Source organism: Hydractinia symbiolongicarpus, chromosome 5, assembly GCF_029227915.1.
Source record: "Hydractinia symbiolongicarpus strain clone_291-10 chromosome 5, HSymV2.1, whole genome shotgun sequence".
NCBI lineage: Eukaryota > Metazoa > Cnidaria > Hydrozoa > Anthoathecata > Hydractiniidae > Hydractinia > Hydractinia symbiolongicarpus.
The window spans coordinates 21281273-21298183 of NC_079879.1; the positions used below are offsets into that span (position 1 = coordinate 21281273).

The 16911-nt window shown below is 34.1% G+C and overlaps 2 protein-coding genes across 3 annotated transcripts in view; one reads left to right on the top strand and one right to left on the bottom strand.

Moving 5' to 3' along the window:
• The first annotated feature begins 719 nt into the window (after positions 1-719).
• On the top strand, positions 720-4304 carry LOC130645305 (uncharacterized). Its single transcript, XM_057451256.1, has 7 exons — positions 720-1421; positions 1498-1649; positions 1937-1986; positions 2663-2818; positions 2905-3045; positions 3359-3443; positions 3597-4304. The coding sequence occupies exons 1-7, from the start codon at positions 766-768 to the stop codon at positions 3662-3664; spliced, it is 1308 nt and encodes a 435-aa protein (XP_057307239.1). The 5' UTR covers positions 720-765; the 3' UTR covers positions 3665-4304.
• A 2389-nt stretch (positions 4305-6693) lies between these two features.
• Positions 6694-16911, bottom strand: part of LOC130645306 (cilia- and flagella-associated protein 54-like) — a 108424-nt gene continuing 98206 nt past the window's right edge. For both annotated transcript variants that reach the window (XM_057451259.1, XM_057451258.1), the window contains 14 exons: positions 16532-16905; positions 14740-15019; positions 13972-14154; positions 13709-13775; positions 12361-13192; positions 12039-12192; positions 11100-11427; positions 10786-10950; positions 10061-10331; positions 9767-9875; positions 8684-9483; positions 7827-8162; positions 7419-7627; positions 6694-6902 (listed from right to left, as the gene is read on the bottom strand). In XM_057451259.1, coding sequence (XP_057307242.1) covers positions 6765-6902; positions 7419-7627; positions 7827-8162; positions 8684-9483; positions 9767-9875; positions 10061-10331; positions 10786-10950; positions 11100-11427; positions 12039-12192; positions 12361-13192; positions 13709-13775; positions 13972-14154; positions 14740-15019; positions 16532-16905 — 4246 coding nt within the window. In that variant the 3' untranslated portion in view covers positions 6694-6764. The remainder of the gene's footprint in view (positions 6903-7418; positions 7628-7826; positions 8163-8683; positions 9484-9766; positions 9876-10060; positions 10332-10785; positions 10951-11099; positions 11428-12038; positions 12193-12360; positions 13193-13708; positions 13776-13971; positions 14155-14739; positions 15020-16531; positions 16906-16911) is intronic.

Below are 16911 nucleotides of genomic sequence, written 5' to 3' on the forward strand. Positions count from 1 at the left end.
GTTTGTAGTATTAATTGTTTAATTTGTGGCGCCGTAAATTAGTGGTTATAGCTCTCGTACTCTGTGCGGGAGACCAGGGTTCGATTCCTCTTGACAGAGATTCAACATTGGCGAGTAAATGTTACCATGGCCCCGGGTTAGCCCAAGCCATGTGAGGGAAATTGGGAAGATGGCACACTGTGTGGACCATTGGATGTTGCCGGGAGTTGTCTAGTAGAGCGCGAGCCCTAATTCGGTCTGCATAGCTCAAAATGAGCATTAAATACTCTAGGACTCTCCATTAAGCCATGGCCCCTTCTGGAAATGATAGACAGGGTATATCCCTCAATATTTGTGAGGCTAGTTATGTAAAATATGCACATCTATCTATCCATCTATCTATCTATCTATTGTTCACTATTTTTGTAAACCTCTTGTGCTTGACACATTCAGACTCCATGACATCCTTTCATCTTGCCTATATATACATGTTGTTTGTTTATATGGTAAAATGAGGTATACATTGTCTATTTTCATCCCTATTTTCATCCATATTTTATCAAAAAAAACATAACATATTGCTTTTAACAAAAAAAAGCACCAGGTTTACTATTGCCTCTGTACTATCTACTGCAGCCTCTTATGTGATTGATATGTCTTGTGTATATTCACATGATATAAACAAACAAATGTCAATTTTTTTTACCCAGAAACAAGGTATTAAATGGCCTTATTTATCAGTTTCAGTGTGTTTTCTAATATTTAGAATTATCAAAATAATTGCGAATGGATAGAAAAGATAGAAGTTGGCTTTTTGGAGCAAAGAAAAAAATTGATTATATGATAAAAGAAGGTGGAAAGAGCTGTATATACTACAAACCTCAAGAAAAATTACCACCTAGATTGCAGTTTCGTGGTATTTCTGTTGCTGCTCGTGTAGTTGGTCATGGAATACGAAACTTTACAAAAAAAACTACTGGAAAAGACCTTGCATGCTTAAGAGACAGCAAAAGAAGGCAAAGTATTTTGGACAAACTTTCAGATTTCCACTTAGCAGTGACTGATAAAAATGCAAAATACAATTTATTGACATTAGCTTGTAGTCATAGCTCAAATTTTACAACCTCATTGTCACCGGAGGAACTTGTTCATTTAAATACAGACTATGATAATGACTTTGGAAAAAATAATCTGCATGACTTAATAGCTCAATATCATAAAAAGTGCCTCGGGAATGAGGTGGAGAATGATAAATATATTGTAAAACATTCAAAACACAGAATAATGAAGCGTAAGGCTAGTCCTTCTGTTGAAGAAGACCAAATCAAGCTGAAATCCTCAACATGTTTGTGTGATTCACCAATAAGTAAAGAGAAGAGAGGGAAAGGAAGTTTTTTAAATTGTTGGGAGCATAAGGGTATTTCAGAGGCAGACTTGGCAAGGTAGGTTCTTAACCATGTGCTAACACAAACCTTGGTTCTTGAATGCCATATATCTTATACATGCTTTAATTTTTAGTTATTATTTGGAAAATGCTTGTCACTTTAATGCAGCAGAAAAAATGGGAAAGTTGAATTTTGGAGATAAAGTTGGTTGGCAAGAATTCCTGAAAAAGGAAAACTGCTTAGTTTTCAGAAAAAAGCTCCACAGTGGTTTATATGAATACAGAGGTAAAAGGATTTTCTTTTAAAAGAAAAAAATATTTTAAAGGGAACCCAAGGTATAATATGATGTTGCACTTATGTTAAAGTTTGGCCCGAAATGTTTACTCACAAATTTGATTGCAAACGGACATGCAGAGCTCGAGTTATAGGGTTGTCAAAAAAACCTATTAACCAAGTTTTTAAGCTTTATAATATAAGTCCAACATCATTTTATATCCTGGGTTCCCTTTAAGCAAAAGGTCTTCTTTGAAAATTGAATTTGTTAGAAAAATGAAATTTTCCTGTCTATTTAGTTCAAGCAAGTTTCTTCGATATATCTGCCAATCATCTCTTCACAACACAGGTAAATTTTCATTAGTCAATTGAAGAATCCCAAAAAGTGCCACAACAAATTTCCATCAAAAAACATTTAAATACCATAATTTGCCAAAACAAAGTGATAATAATTTAAACTTTAAAAGTGATTTTTCTAAGTCATTTAAGTCATTTTGTATATGTGCAGGCAACATTTAAATTTTGTTCAGATTAAAAATAGACTCAGATGATGCCTGTGCATTTTATGGACGATTACTTTTCTGCTTTAAATTTTCATATGCTGCTTATCAGCACACATGTTTATTGAACTTGTGTATTTCATGAAACTAACTTAACACTATTTAACACATCTGAAATTTGTATTTACTTTCTATGAAATAACCAATGTGTAGATACAGTGAGTGAGTATTGTGTAGATACAGGGAGTTTCACTTCGTTTTGATGAACATATCACATTAATTCCATAAAATAAGGAAGTTCGATAAACGTGTGCTCATGTGCATGGTACACTGATATAATAAGCAGTGTGTAAAGATTTAAGACGAAAAGTAATTGTCTTAAGGTATTATATTTATTGTACTTTAGTTTTATTGTCAAAATTAGTCACGCATATCAGATCGCCATATCTTTAAAATCAAAATCAAGTTTCTATTGTTCTTCTGGCGTCTTACCATAATAAAATGAATAAATATGCTATGTTTTAGCTGGACTGTGAGTACAGAAAGCAATGGGATGAGTATGTCATTGATTTGCGTGTAGCTGATTCTCACAAAGAAACGAATTCTGAGCTGATTCATTGGGTGACAAAATGTCCATATCCATTTGCAACACGTGAATACGTCTACCTGAGAAGAAACAAGGTTTGTTGTAGCACATGTTGGTAGAGTCAAGGTGTTTTATTGACAGTAGTATCGTTATTTTCATTTTCAAATTTGTCTTTTTCTAGGTTGATTTAACAAACAGGGCATTGATTTTATATCAGCAAGCCACAGATGAAACAAATATTCATCAGGAAAAAGGTGTTCACAGAGTCGACACCTATGTGTCGAAAATTATTATAAAACCGCACAATGATGATTTTGACAATGTGAGTTTATCAGTATCAACGAGTGTCTCAATTGTTTGGTAAAGTGTTAAAATCTATGTATAACAGCAAGGTTGCTACGCCTCCTCCAAACTTCTTAATTCTCCTCAATTATTTTTTATGGAAGTACCATCTTCTTAAAGAAGGTTAAGAATTCTTATTAAAAGTTCTCAAATTTGACTCTATAAAAATGAGTAAGGAGTGGCAACCCTCAAGGACTGAGAAACTACTCTCTTCAGTTAATTATGTCAAAAAGGCATGAGAATGAATTTGCAATGTGAAATCGATTTTAATTTGATATTTTTTTACCATTTAGGAAGGATGTGATTTCCTTTTGACATATTACGATGATCCGAAGATGATGCTTCCTACTAGGATAATCGATATGGCAGCGTCCAAAGGTTGGTGTTTTTTTAGTTTTTCCTTGTGGTTTAAGGTGGTGACTGTGAGTGCAACAATTGTGTGACTGTTCGTTCTTAAAATAGGCACCCTCTCTGTGAAACATCTTAATATAATCCGTTCGATAAAATGTTAAAATTGTAATGTTTTTGTAGGTATCAGCGATTCCATTGAAAGAATGCATCAAGCAGCTTTGGGTTTAAAGAATACCTCCCAAACATAATGAGAGGTAAAGAAGAAACCAGACGAGTAAGGATCTCATCGCAAGCCATTCCAAACATTATACACAAACGATTAAGATATGTGATTATACATAGACAATAAAGTTTAGTGGGAGCATAATGGAGCGTGCATGGTGCGATGCAAATATTTATTTTTATTATTGTAATTTTAGTGTGGTGTTTTTCTTTAATATCAAATATATGTTTAAAACATATATATTTTACATAATTTATAAAGTGGTTTACAATTTTTGCTAAAGTTTTTCACTTTGGTAAACACTTTGCGTACAATTTGTCTGTTTATTTTGTTAAAAATTCCCAGATTTAGAGTGCAGTCAATATCAAGAACATGGCAGTACCGATAGTTAGTGTATTGGTTTTTTCAAGTAATTAAAAATTTTTAAACGTTTTTTTGCTATTAAACAGTAGTTAAAATTTCTACCTAATGGTACAAATTTTTCGCGGATTGTAGAAATTAAATTTCGCGGTATTAATGTTCGCGAATATGGCTTGTTTGCATTTAAGATATTTATGCAGCTACGCTTTTAACGAACCGTTTTATACTTCGTGTAAAAGTAAAAGTTTTAAATAACTTTTCGCGATTTTATGCGGTTAACATCCCTAAATTTTTTCTTGGAGTTACTTCATTGTTACATATTCAGCGTAAATTAGTACCATTAACGTAGTTTTTATCAGATGTTTATATGTAACTTGTATGTGTTTATTTGTGCAGACTAAGTTTCATAGATCGTATCTATAAATTTAAACAAAGAAAAATTCAAACTTTTACGTTTTGTCTGTTTAGTTTTGTTTGTACAATGCTCCGCGAATAATAATGTTTTTTCTCAACATCGCTGACGCTATGAAAAATATACTTGAAAAAAAATATACTTTACCCCATGGGCTTAAGGCGGGGTGGTGTAACTGACAAAAAGCGAAGAAAAAAGTAGATTTTGAAGAAAAATCACAAAAGAAATTTGAGCCTATAGTTTAAGGGGCAAGAAATAATTTTTTGCTTATTTTGTGTGTTGTTATTTTTTTTGCCCGTACCAAAACCAGTTTCTGGATACTTTATTCACGAATGTTGTTCATTTGTTGCTTGATGGGAAGAACAACAACAAATTCTGGTAAAAGTTCTAATAAAATCAATGCTTATGGCAAAGTCTATTGTTCTTGTTATTTTAATAATGAAGCTGTTGTGTCGGGTTATAAAAAACTAATGAAATAAAATGCTGTGATATATGCGTTTGAATATATGGTTCTAGCGCATATCTTTGCGTTGTTAATACTATAAATAATATAGAGTTATATTAATAATAACTGTTTTACCGGTCTACAACCTCATACGTTCGGTCTGTACTCGGTCAATGCAACCTAATACGGACCACCAAAGCAGTTTCTGAAAAATTCATCGAAGAAATTGGCTTGTCTGCCACACAAGCAGGTTGGCGGTCAGTAGATGGAACCAGATGTGCTGAAAACACCATATTTAAAGTCAGCTGAAATAGGGATTTTTTGAACAAAGCTAAATGCGCTACCACTGTACCATCTCTGCTAAAAGACTTTAGGAATCTTGCTGAAGCATTTGAAAAGCTGGGAAAATGGATTTTTGTGTAAGCCTGGTCGTACTGAATTGATTTAACTACAATCAGTAAGGAAAAAAAGTGGCAGATGACTGCAAACCTCTCAAAGTAGTAATTTTAGCGGTTTCCATATCAGATTTACTAACATTACTGATCATTGTGCCCTTAGTAAGGATATGTCTACTTTAGTGTCAGATTGATAAATCCTCACGACTTTCGTAATTTTGCCAATACACCTTTCCTGAATTTTATAAGCTATAATAATCATGACGTCTCCAAAATTTTATAATGGTTCTATGCTCTTCAAATAAAAATATTCAGATAAAATATCAAGTAATAATGACAAAAAGAAAAATATTATTTTAAACACGAGGCTATTCTTAAAAAACTCGGCTATATAAGGGTTTAACCGTAATTTCAGCTCACAATTGAGGCACTTAACGAACAAAAATATTAAAGAAACTAGTCGTTAGCCTGTGAAAAAATCCACGGGTTCGCCCGTCCTTTATACATCGTATTGCGTGCGTCTCGTTACTTGCGCAGCTAATCTACCATTTTGCGTGACAGACAGACAGACTGACGTATACGGGTATTTTAATATAGATTAGGTAATTTGTTCTACCTTTTGCTAAGAAACTTAGGGATAAGAATCATTTTTAGTATCGACCTCTTTGAGTAAGTTTGGCATTATTAGGAAATTCTGGAAAGGTCTTATATTTAGTAAATCTCATTCCCAAATAACCATTCTTAAAGGATCATGTTTTGTTCCGAAGGATCAATTCAGCTTAATTCGTTTTTATTAAAAAAATCCCAACTTTCCCCTAGTTACAGAAAAGGTGTATTCCCTAAAATAAGCTACTGGGACATTGAATAGTAAATCAATTTATGAAAAAATTTTGTATAGAATTTCGCCATTTGTGTGATTCATAAAAATTCCTGAAATTAAGGCATCCTCAAACTGGTTTTAGTTTATGCACACACACAAAAAAGATGATAATTAAGATGTACAAAATTTGCGTCTCCTTATTTATGAATCGATTTTCTTTCATGGCGTCTCTTCAAAATCTAGTTTTAGCCTCCCCCCTCCCCCTTTTCCATATAGGGTTCTTTAAGCACATTTTTTATAGCGTCAGTAATGTCGAGAAAAATAATTTATTATTTTAAAATATTAAAAGACAAAGAAAATATAAAAGTTTGAATTTTTCTGTTTTTTAAATTTATAGATACTATCTATGAAACTTAGTCTGCACAAATAAACACATACAAGTATCATATAAATATCTGATAAAAACTACGTTAGTGGTACTAATTTACGCTGAATATGTAACAATTTAATAATTAGGTTTGTTTTTACTGCAGACATTTATGAAATGTTATTAACGCGAAAAAAGGACAAGAATCCAGTACCATTTGACCAGTATTTTAGGAGTCAATAAAAAAAGGGATAATAAAGCTATAAATTATACTTCCGTAAAAACTATATACATATCATCCAAAACAACTACAAACGTTGAAGAAGTCAGACGGCGGATTTTTTAAACAAATGAAGAAACCAAGAAAACAGTCCTTCACTAACTCTTGAGATATGCCCCATATTGGGATTAAACATGTTTTCCAAACATACAATGTTCTCCCACGTCGATTCAAAAGAAGGTTCCTAAAGGAAATTTAAAAATTCTGGATTAAAAAATTACTTGTACTTTAATCCTTATTAAAAAAGACCTAATATAAATTTGACTTATCTTCGCATTTGTCACATTACAGCCTAAGTGTGTGTGGGGGTAGGGGAAAGTAAGGGGTGGGGTACATTGACTAAATATTGATAAAAAATAACGAACTCTACATTAGCTATCTCAGTCTAAGAAATCATGATTGCCCCATATTTAAGGTTTGAGGATTTTCGGTGAGAATTTTCTTTCTTTTTTTGAGAAGAAGGCGTTTTTTTATAAAAAAAACTTAAGAAAGTTTATATTTTTCCATAGTTTCCACAGTGATGTCATAAGTAAAGAATAAAATTTTGCTGTAACCATGTAGCATTTTTATGTATTTTACTATATAGTTTTTTCAAAGTAAAATTGAGGGAATTTCATGGAAAAAATTGTTTAAAACCTAATTTTAGAAGAGATTGAGGAGTTTTGAAGAGACGTGGCAACCCTAGAAGTTGACTACATACCTCTCTGGTGTCGTCCGTATGTCCAAACACCTGCTTCAAATGGGAAAGAACTCGAATCAGCTTCAGTTTTAAGGGGTCGTCTTTTTCTGATCTACTGCTCCTCACTGATGAGGGAACGCGATTCTTTTTGCCAGACGCAAGGCTCTTTGAAGAAACAGTTTGTGCAGCCGTCACAGTCGCAAACACAACAGCAGATCGAGATAGCTGACCTGAGTGAGAAAAAAGTACAAAATACAAACAAATATTTTTTGGTAAATATTATCGTTCCCTTTTAAAAAAAAATCGTTTTTTCTTTTTGAACAACAAATGGAGTTTGCCGGAGTTAAAAAGATTACAATACAGCTACAGCATAGAGAGTCTAGGTTTCTGTACTTTGTTATCTTATTTTCGGAATGACTGTTTGCTTACCTTGCATTGCCATATCAGCTTCGGCGACTTGTAGAATATCCATCAAACTGTCATGGATGGCGACGCACTTTATTTCGTCAATAATGCTCTGGCAAAGTACTGCTGATTGTGAAAACGAAGACGAAGTTGAATTTCCAGATATAGGTTTACTGTTAAATGCCGCCACTACATATATATTTTGAGCTTGCTTAGACTCTACTAATTCTGGTTTGTACCACTGAAGTGCTATCTCGTATTCCCCAGCATGTATCGGATTGCGAAGATGTATTCGATCGGATTTGTCGCCTTGTTTTTCCGTACCTGATACTGGGCGTTTGTCTGTGCTGGTAGCACCCTCTATATCAAAGCGAATTTATTACAAGGACTATCTGAAAGAGATGACTACAGGCTATTTGACTTATAGACAGTAGGCGATTGCGTTGAGATCAAAGGGAGTAATTGCTTGGAAACATGCTACATACATAAATATAATTTTTCGTCAGTAGATTTAAATAAAATGCAGAACTTATGTATTTGCAGTAGACCAGCTTTGATATGTGTTGCAATGCTCATTGTACTATGCACAAAAAATTAAGCATTAGTTTAGCAGTAATTTTTTTTTCGATTTTTTTTTCGGAGGCCTAGTTTCAAAAGTTTCTTATGCGTGCCACAAATCTTTTCATCGCCAAAAAAAACAAGTCCGTTAAGGTGGGCATGCCATCGATGCTGTAAAATTATCATTTTTACTTCATTTAACAACTTTCTTACAAAAATGAAAGAATTAAAATTACCATTTTTTTTCTGGTTGCAAAAGTTACTTAAAAGTTACTGAATTTTAGATTTGCTTACATACGAAAGAAAATGCAAGTTCACATTACCTTTGTAAAATACCTCATCAACAATATCATCACTGTCAAACTGTTTGATCGAGGATATGTTGATGTCCAATTTGCTAGTTTCGTCAAAATCAAGAGGTGTAGGAGTGCAAATCTCCCTGTCAGAGCTTTTTAGTGAAGCAAGAATTATCGAGAAAATCTCTATTGGTAATATGGGACAGCACTCCTTGTCGTACACGCTTAAGTAAGTCATCAAATACTGACAGACGGAGGCCAGCTTGATTGCACGCGTGGTACAATGGTTCGGTATTCGTACAACTTCCACATCTCTGTTACTTATAGCCAGACTGGAATAATTACAGTTGCGTCGTAAATTTGTGGCATAATTAAGAAGATGAACCCACGTGACCTCAACAGATTTCATAGACTGGCTTTCCACATCGACTTTGCCTTGCTCACTTATGTTCCAACTTGGGTTATATGCACAACCCATGACATCTTCTAACGCGAAAGCAGGGATATTCTCCGCAGCCATGTTTGTTATAACCTGAGATGTAATAACAGCTTCGCCAGCGAGAAGCTCAGATTTTTGCTGAGCTTTCGCAATAACACCTGCAGTACGTATACATATCCAAGCTCCTTTAGCCAGTCGTTGTGCATTTTTGTCGATTTTAGTTTTACTCGCAGTAGGTTTTGAAAGCTTCGAATTGCTCGAGGTGCTCTTCTTCTTTCCCTTTGTACTAGGTTCTGTCTCCTTTACTTGATCAGAAAGCGTTAAGCCTTTTCTCTGAAGCATGCTAATAAATGTCAGACCCATTTCGATGTAGCACTGGCGGAGTAAACTAAATTGCAAGACAAACGTCAAAGGTATATGACAACTCTGCGAAAATACAAGAACATGCCACCTGACATACCTTTTCAAAACTTTTATGGAATATCTGGCTCATGAATATTTTGCACCAAACTTAAATTTGACAGAGTATATCTGCGAATTTATCACACGTGTTTGCTAAAAGAATGTGCTACGTGTAACTTTTTCATTATGGGATTTATGGCAATATTAGCACAGATAAATTTCCAAATTCTTTTTTAAACTAAACTACCACTGCATTAAAAATTGCTCACCTTAAATCTCGGGTATGGCTATTTGAAATGTACACAACGTCGAGGAATGTTTCAATGCAATCAGATAAAGTACAATATTCACTGTTAAATAGAATTCTCTGAATTTTACCTAGACGAAAAAAAAGGAGGGTATTATTTTTTAAATTCCGTGAGTTATGGCGGTTCTTGATCATGTATTTTCATACACGCTTAACAAGATTCTCTAACTCCGTAATAACGTCTTAAAAAAATAAAAACTATTGTACTTGTAAGGAAAACCAACCCTACTCTTGCTGTTCCATGAACATATCTTACCTTTTAAGACAAGGAATTCCAACTGTACTAAAATGTCTTTCGATGTGATGACTTGGTAAGTGTTCAAAGCGTCATTGATATACTGCACTAACATCTGCCAATCTTTGACGCCCTCGCCGAGATTAGCATTTGACGAAACAAACAAAGCTTTGGATCTACTGTGGCGTACTTTCACAGCTAGGAGAACATCAAAGAGCTCACAGTGTATGTTGGAGTACGGTTGCACGGGAAGGTTTGTGCACGTATTTACATCATAACCACGAATGAGCATCTAAACGAAAAAAATATTAGAAAAATATGTAGAATAATAAATATATAGAAATATTACACATTAATTCCAAGATGCTGGCTTAAATCTCAATTCTCTTCCAAGTCTTATATTTTTTATAAAATTAAAATAAGGTATTTTACCAGGACGACCAAAAAGTAATTTTAATGTTTTTGCTGCATTCAAGAAGTAGTTTTAGCAACAGACAAAGTGGTATCCTAAGAGTAGAATGTTATTCTTTTATTGAAGAAGAGAGCTCAATTTTACAGAGCCATACCAGTGACAACACTAGTGTGAATTTATTCTTTCTGTTCACAAGCTCAACATTCTGAAAGGTTGCATATTGGTGAGGACTAGTTAACTAACCACGTGCCTGAACATACTTCAACTATGTCAAACAACCCTTCCCACATGAAACGATTATAGAATAAAGGTTTTAGTCAAAAAATGGGCTTACGTTATCTAGTACATTTTGTTCAATTTCAGCATACTCTTTTATCGCTGTGTTGACATCAGCAAATTTCAAGGCTTTTAAGTCTGCTAACAATATCTTGCCTTCAATTTGCACTTGTTTCAGTGGATATGATAGCGGTGTAAGTCGATCGATTTTTTTAGCAAGCGCCTGAAACAATATGATAAATTTGTCAGGGCTTTTTTCAGGTCAGAAGACGACATGACCAAAGTGATGGTCCTTGCTGAATTACTCGGACGAATGCAACAATTATAACGTTTTTACTGTTTAATTTGAAAAAAAAAACTAAATTTTATTACCTCCAACAACGTCAAAATTTTATCGGTATCTTCTCCATTCTTTAAGCCGTGTTTAACCTGATTCATTTCAAACAAGATTTTCATGCTAGAATCATTGAACATTTCAGACTCGGTTACGCCATACTCTATGTTTTCTTTCGCCGTGCCAGTGAGGTGAACCACAGATAAATTGGATCCAGCGAGCTGTCCAACTACATCATCCGCATCCAGTAGATACGAACAAACAAGTTCTCGACAATACAACCACATCTTGATATCAATATCCGTGTTCGGGTTGTCGGGCTTTTCTTTAGTCGGAAATAAAGAGACTGAAGGCGAAAGATTTGTCCTAAAGAGGAGATAATTTTCTTATCTTTACGGTAATGGAACTAATGGCAATAACCGAGTATAAACGGAGTTTAACGTTGCATAAGGGGTTATCAACGTTAGTTGGGACCAAATTACACATCTTGTAAGTTTTTTAATGTTTTGTCACCTAATTAACGCTGTTTCACAATTAATCCATGAATGAAACTTAAAGGTCTTTTATAGTACAGGGTGACATAAACTTTTTTACTTGGTTTAGTCGTTATGGAAACTTGAAAGATCCCATCTCGAAATCCTAGACTAATAAGGGGGAAAATGGTGTAACCCCCTTAGCGTCAACAAGGATTTAATGGACACGCATTTCATGAGAATAGGAATTCTTCATCATATTGTCCTCGGATAGCCAGAAAATCTGTTTAAGAAAGCGCACCCAGATATAACATATTAAAGCAAATTGATGAAAAAAGAAACCTAAATAAAAATTGTATCATAATCATATTTTATACCTCCATATTTATAACTAAGAACGAAACAATATGTAAATCACTCGAGCATATTTACTCCACCAGAGACTTAATAAAAACTTGATTACGCTGTTACGATTAAATATTTTATCGTAAGGAAAACACCCACCTTAAATTTTGTGTGTCTGTGGATGAATTACTGATAGCTTGAAGACATATGTACGCATGTTTCGCTGCTGAAAGCACAAGCAGCTTCTCTTTACAAATTCTTGATAATAACACACGACACTTGACAAACAACGATGAACTCTCTTCTTCAAAATCTAAATAAAAGACAAAAATGAACAAACGAACGGACGAACTATGTTTCACACATTCACGGCAAAATGAGTATTGTTAAAAATATATATCTTAAGATGGAGTTAACTTTGTTGTTAACTTACTATACATTGTCACGAGGAACGACCAGCAACACGGCGTATAAAGCTTACCTTGTTGCGTTGCTTCCAACTGTGCCAACATCTCCTCTAGTCGTGTCTCCGCAGAATCAAGTAATCTAGCTTTCAACTCTTTTAAAGACACGAATGTTTCTGTTGAATTCAATGTCACTGTTACATCTGCCATTTTGTCTCTTGATTTCTGTGAGTTTATTTTGCTTTGAGATTTGGTAAGCTTTATATTGAATACTTCTACCTTCTCTGCTTCCTTTTCCACAACAACAACAGGTTCTGTGCTTGGACGCTCGTAGATGATTTCAGCAATAGATATCATAAGTAATGCATGACATACAGAGATGTGATTGCAAAGTGCTTTACCATATGTTGCGAGATGGTGCTCATTTAAAGTAAAATCAATCAACTGTGTTAGAACTTTTACATTCTTTGGGTCCGTGAGCGGTCTCGAATCTTTTAATTTAGCCCATTTTCGCTGTACCTGCGTCCTCATATCAGGAGCAGGTAGATGTGTACCGCTTAGTATGTGAACAAAGTTCTGCACAGCTCCTGAAAACATATGAAGCTTGCATAAGGATTCAATCCTCATCAATTTCACACCAACTGCGCTTGCCACGTTCTTGCAGATGAAATTTGCTAAATATTGGCCTAACGTCAATAATGGCTGCACTGGGATGTAGAAGCCTTGTTTCACCAAAAACTTTGACAACCATGACACGCTGGCTGTTAAATCTGCACAATGAATCCGATAAGGATCAGAGAAGAAATTAAGTCCAGGTATGATTTGATCAAACGATTGATGGTCGGAGATGTCGAATAAAGAATACGCATGATTCGATGATGGATAGGTCAACGACGAACAAAAGATGGCCTAAAATAAAATTTAACGTTAAAACGGTAAAAAAATACATCATAACAGAAAACATCAATGCTGGTCAACTTTAGAAATAACATCAACGTTGATGGACTTTAAAAAATACAGGTGGTGGACTTCAAAAATAACATTAATGGTGGTAGACTTTGTCTACCTCAACGAAAAAAAATCTGGTTCTAAGGCAGTTTTAAAGTGTTGGCTAACAATTATTACAAAACATTAAACAATAAAGATAAAAGTAAGATAAAGAAAAATTTTAACCATCTCATAAAAGAAATTACAGATCGAATAACAATTCGCTGGAATTAACTTTTACGACTAGCCTATTCAATATATTTTAAAGGCACAAAAGTTTTTGCAAAACTTTCGCAAGTTGGACCAAAAACCGCGAATTTGTAAAAGTTTCTTCCTTTAAAGTAATATCATATAACTACATACAATTATTTCATTCAACTATGAATTTGCAAATCTCCAGCTACCATTCGAGTTTTAATTACCATCACGACAATATACCTTAAAAAGAGCTGATGCCATTTCACATGCTTGGCTGCACATGTCCATGTTTGCAAAATAAATATATCTAAAAAAGAAACAAGGATTTTTATAAGAATTACGAAATAATTTTCCAACCTCAACCTTGTGGCTTACAAAAACAATAGAAAATTTTACATGCCCTTTACGTTTTTAACATGCTTCTGTTCATCACTCTTTTTAGTCTCTTTAATCCACAAAGTCGGACCATCCTACTATGCCATGTGTTATAGTTCAATGTTTACCTGGCTATTTTTGTAGCTACCACGCCACCCAACAGGCACCCCCACACACCACACCTTTCCAACAGATCTTTATTTGCTTCCACGGTATTATCGTTGGAACCTAGATACTTCTTCCAAGTTGTTTGTGCATCCTTTTCATTCAGAATGCAATCCAGAGCAGACGACCACCATTTATATGCAGATCTGATAGGAAATAACAGGAAATATAATAAATTTTCTGGTAAAACTACCGTAAATGACGGATTAAGCGCCCGATGCGCTTATTTAAGCAGGGACGCTTATTTAAAGCTTTTTTCCATAATTCGGAGCGCTTATTTCGACAATTGCGCTTACTGAGCACTTGGCGCTCAATCTGTCATTTACGGTAATTAAGATGGTATTCGCGCGATATAAACGACGCTCTGAAGCGATTTTTCATAACAGATAGGACATCCATGTACAAAATCTATCCGACATGCAAAATAATAATCCTGCTCTAACAAATCAAAATGATTTTGCTTCGTTGTTGTTAAGTTAATTGTGTGGATACAAGTTAAACAAAATGGGGTCTTTAAAACAAAGCCATTTAAATTTCTAACCTAATAGGCTAACCGGCTAGCTTTTGAAGAAAATATCTTTCCAGATTAATTGCAATCCGTAACTACAAAACGTAGTGTACAACAGCGCAATTTTTGTCTCAAGCCCTTACAAAAAATATTGAAAACCTTTCCCTATCACAGAGATACAAAGCTTACCAGCTGAAATAAAAATAAGTACACGTTGTACTACCTGTAGTTTTTCATATGGAACATTATATTTCCCAACTCATGCATGGCTTGGCCAGCCAATTCTTTCTGTCGCCGACTCAACAAAATGTCAATGGTTTTATCATACGAACTGATAACTATAGCTAGCTGATTATCTACCAAAGGGTAATTTTCGACGTCTTCTAAAACTTCATATTCTTGTGTTGCGATATCGTCAGGATCAGCTGATAGCGGTTTTACTTGACTAGTTACAAAACTAACACGTGACGTCTCTTTTACCAATTTCCCTTCATTGTTGACTCCTAAAATAATCAATAAAGACTCGCATAGTATCTCCTTTTTCGCATTTTGTACCACGCTATGCAGAACTTTACGTGAGATAGTTCATGCTTCCAATTTTGCTTAACATTGACGACTCATGATCTATCGTCGATTCGAGCTATCTTACGCCGGACATTTTTGACTTGTAAACCTTCTACATCATGTATATTTTTATCTTGCAAATGATTTTGGTACATTCAATTAAAAGGTTTTATAATTAATTAAAAATATACAAATGTCCCTTTCCCGAATTTCCTAATTATGACAAACTCAATTAAAGAGGTCGATACTAAAAAAGATTTTTATCCCTAAGTTTCTTAGCAGAAGGTAGCACAAATTACCTAATTTCGTAAATATTTCTGTTTGTTAAGTGATTTAATTGTGAGCTGAAAGGTACGGTTAAACCCTTTATATGGCCGAGCTTTCTAAGAATAACCTCGTTTTCAAAATAATTATTTTCTTCGAATCTAAATAAAATCCAACCAGAATATTATATTGCACTAAACTTCTGAATATCCTTATTTGAAGAGCATTACAATTATTAACCATTAAAAAATTTTGAATGACGCCATAATTATTATAATTTATGAAATTCGGGAAATGTGTATTTTACGGAACATTTAAAATATCACTTTCTACCTGCAAAATGTGAATGTTCAGTTTTTAAATTTTTAGTAGCCATTTATTAACTTTAAACTTCAAATAAGTTAAAATGATTAAAACATGGAACCATGTTGCTTCAATGACCAATAATTTAATAAAGATAACACTGTCAAAAATTCTTCTTTTGAGAACTCAACTCATTAAGCAAGTTGCAAATTTGAAATGGCTTTCATACAAAAAAAATAAAATCTCAATGTAGAATTGAAATGCAGAATTGATAAAAATGTAGCCTTGATGATGCAATTGAAAAATTGTTTTACTTTTGCAGAAAAAAAATTAGGTTTCTGTCCGTTATTGACTGGAACTAATCCTAAATATACACAGGACACAGGACTGTAGCTTTCCTATACTGTTAATATAATATTAAATAGATTCTAAATAACATTTTTTTCAGTCAAAAATGTAACAGATCAAATTGCTACTCCTTGTTAGCTATATATTTTTCAAAAAATGCTTTAACTTCTTTTGGATAATCTTATTTAGTTCTAAAAAGGAACAAAGAAAGCTTGGTTGGTTAATTGGTGCTATGTAGCTAATCATAAATTCATAACAAATCAACTGATATTTAAGTAAGAAATTTACTTTTTGTCACTTTCCTTGTACAGATGGGATTTTTCACCATATTTTTTATACTCATATTTCTTGCACGACAAACTAATGTTTTACAAAGCTGTATGATTCTCAAGGAAGGAAATTTTTGATGCTAAATAAATCTAATGCTAAACTATTTAAAATATATTTTTCAATATGCCTAAATGCTTAATTTGAATTGAAATAGTATAAAAAACAAAAGCGTGTTGTTACTCATAGCAACAAGTTTTTACCCTCACCTGCTTGTTGCCCTGCTAAATACAACAACAACAACTTTCGGCTTTGCTCCAACATCCGAGAGCTATAATGTTTTACAGCCATATTCTCGTGCAGTCTTTTGAATGAAGCTAGTGTGTCAGTTGGAACACTAGAATGTTTCAATCCATCTTCGGGAACCTTATAAAGATTGTGCCCCTCAGGATCAATGTGTGCACCCACCTCAATGGGTGTGGTCACAGCGGCTTCGTACTGGATTTCGGTTGGCACGCCAGTATCCTGGTCAAAGATAACGCGTGGGGCAAGTTTTGGAAAAGTATTGTTTGCTTTTGTTCGTCCTGCTAAATATCGTTGTGACACGATTAATAACGGATGCAATGACTCCGAGAAATGATCTCTGAGA

Excerpts from the sequence above, each read along its gene's own strand:
- LOC130645305 (XM_057451256.1), top strand. The coding sequence starts at position 766 with ATGGATAGAAAAGATAGAAGTTGGCTTTTTGGAGCAAAGAAAAAAATT. Across the intron at positions 1,987-2,662 it reads ATCATCTCTTCACAACACAG|CTGGACTGTGAGTACAGAAA; the intron begins GTAAATTTTCAT and ends GCTATGTTTTAG. Across the intron at positions 3,444-3,596 it reads CGATATGGCAGCGTCCAAAG|GTATCAGCGATTCCATTGAA; the intron begins GTTGGTGTTTTT and ends ATGTTTTTGTAG.